The 1,675-nt window shown below is 63.9% G+C and overlaps 1 protein-coding gene across 1 annotated transcript; it reads right to left on the reverse strand.

Moving 5' to 3' along the window:
- Window positions 1–102: 102 nt before the first annotated feature.
- On the reverse strand, window positions 103–442 carry EMIHUDRAFT_123918 (glutaminase; the record flags this gene model as incomplete). The annotated part of the gene is made up of 1 exon (XM_005772685.1): window positions 103–442. A coding segment is annotated over one exon (340 nt), but the record flags the coding sequence as incomplete, so codon positions are not given.
- Window positions 443–1,675: the final 1,233 nt, after the last annotated feature.

Genomic DNA, 1,675 nt, shown 5'->3' on the forward strand with positions numbered 1-1,675 from the left:
GAAGATGTTGCCGAAGCCGCCCGTGCCGATCTTCTCGACAAGCTCGATCTCCTCCCAGCTCACATGCGTCGCGTCCTCGAGGAGCGCCATCCCGCCGCTGACCGAGTCCTCGCGGCGGAGGCCGCTCCGCTGAAGGCCCGAGCCGCCCACGCCGCCCGCTTCGGGCCAGCTGCGCCACGACCGCCGCGTGCCCGTGCCTCTTCGCGTCGTCCAGCGGCGTGCCGCCCCAGCGGTCGCAGATGCTGGGCTGCGCTCCCGCCGCGATCAGGAGCGCGACGACCTCGCCATGCCCGTTGCTCGCGGCGAGGTGAAGCGCGGTCCGGTTGTCATAGTCCTGCGGCAGATCTCTCAGGCAGTAGTCATCGAGCACCTCCCTCACGCGCTGCACATTGCCCGCCGCAGCTGCCGAAGTCAGCTTCGCCGCAGCTTGCTCCGCAGACATTCCGAGCTGCGCGCCGGCGTCGCGAAGCACCTGCGCGATCTCCTTGTGGTCGTGGCGCAGCGCGTCGTCGAGGGCCGACCCGTTCCAGCGGTCGCTCCGGATCACCGCTGCGCCCGACTCGAGCAGCAGCTTGACTATTGCCATGTGGCCCTCGCTCGCCGCGACGTGGAGCGGCGTACGCTTATCATAGTCGCAAAAGTTTGCCAGCTGTCTGCCGTGCTGCTTCAGGAGGGCCCCGACTGCGTGCTCGTCGTTGCTCCAAGCGGCGTACATGAGCAGCGTGCCAGCGTATCGGTGGTCCGGCTGGGTGCTCAGTTTGCCGAACGCCGTGAGGTCAGCGGGCATCGAGGAGTGGGACTGCATGCGCCGGGTGCTCTGAAGAGACGAGGATATGCACATGCATGCGGCGGTGTCGGAAAGGGCACAAGCTTCGTGACTGACTCGTAAAGAAAGAAAGAAGTAAAACGAGTGCGGTGGTGCTGCGGAGATGCTGGGTCTTTCTTTTCAGCTAGCTCGCGCAAGTTCGCACCTGTTCGTCATGAAGTTTTCTCCTCTCTCTTGAGTCCCCCCGAACCCTCGTGTTCTCTATGAGGAGTTTGTTGTATTAAGTGGCGTTTTTTTCTCACTCACTCACTCACTCACTCACCAGTCAGACAGTCACTCTTCTTCCCCCCCCCATCCCCCGCCCTCCCTCCCCCCCCCCCCCCCAAACCAAATCCCCCAGTCGGGCCTCTTCGTTCTTTTCACCCCCCTCGCGCCTCCTTCGTCCTTGACCTTGTCCACGACCACCGTCGCCCTTTCCTCATTTCGTTTCTCCTTTTTTTATTCTTCGGGATTTATTTTCTTTTTCGTGAGGCGTTCAAATCACTAGACTAGACGAAGGTTTTGAGGCGCGCGCGCGCGCACACACACACACACACACTCACTCACTCACTCACTCCCGAAACGCCCTCGCCGTCTCGTTGTCGCCCGCCGCCTCAAACAGCGCCCCGAGCGCCTTGCGGTACGGCTCAAAGTAGTCGTCGCGCCGCCTCCCCGGCCACGCGGCGGGCAGGTGCGGCAGGATGTACGGCACCGTCTGGCCGCGCTTCATGAAGTTGGGGTGCGTGGTGCAGCAGTACGCGTCGAGCAGCTCCTGCGCCTGCTCGTGCCACTCCGCGCCCTTTGCGCTGCTCTCGAAGCGGCCGAGCGCCGCCTCGATGTCGGCAAAGTGCAGCACCGGCGCGTCGACGC

Source organism: Emiliania huxleyi, assembly GCF_000372725.1.
Source record: "Emiliania huxleyi CCMP1516 unplaced genomic scaffold EMIHUscaffold_3522, whole genome shotgun sequence".
NCBI classification, from domain to species: domain Eukaryota; phylum Haptophyta; order Isochrysidales; family Noelaerhabdaceae; genus Emiliania; species Emiliania huxleyi.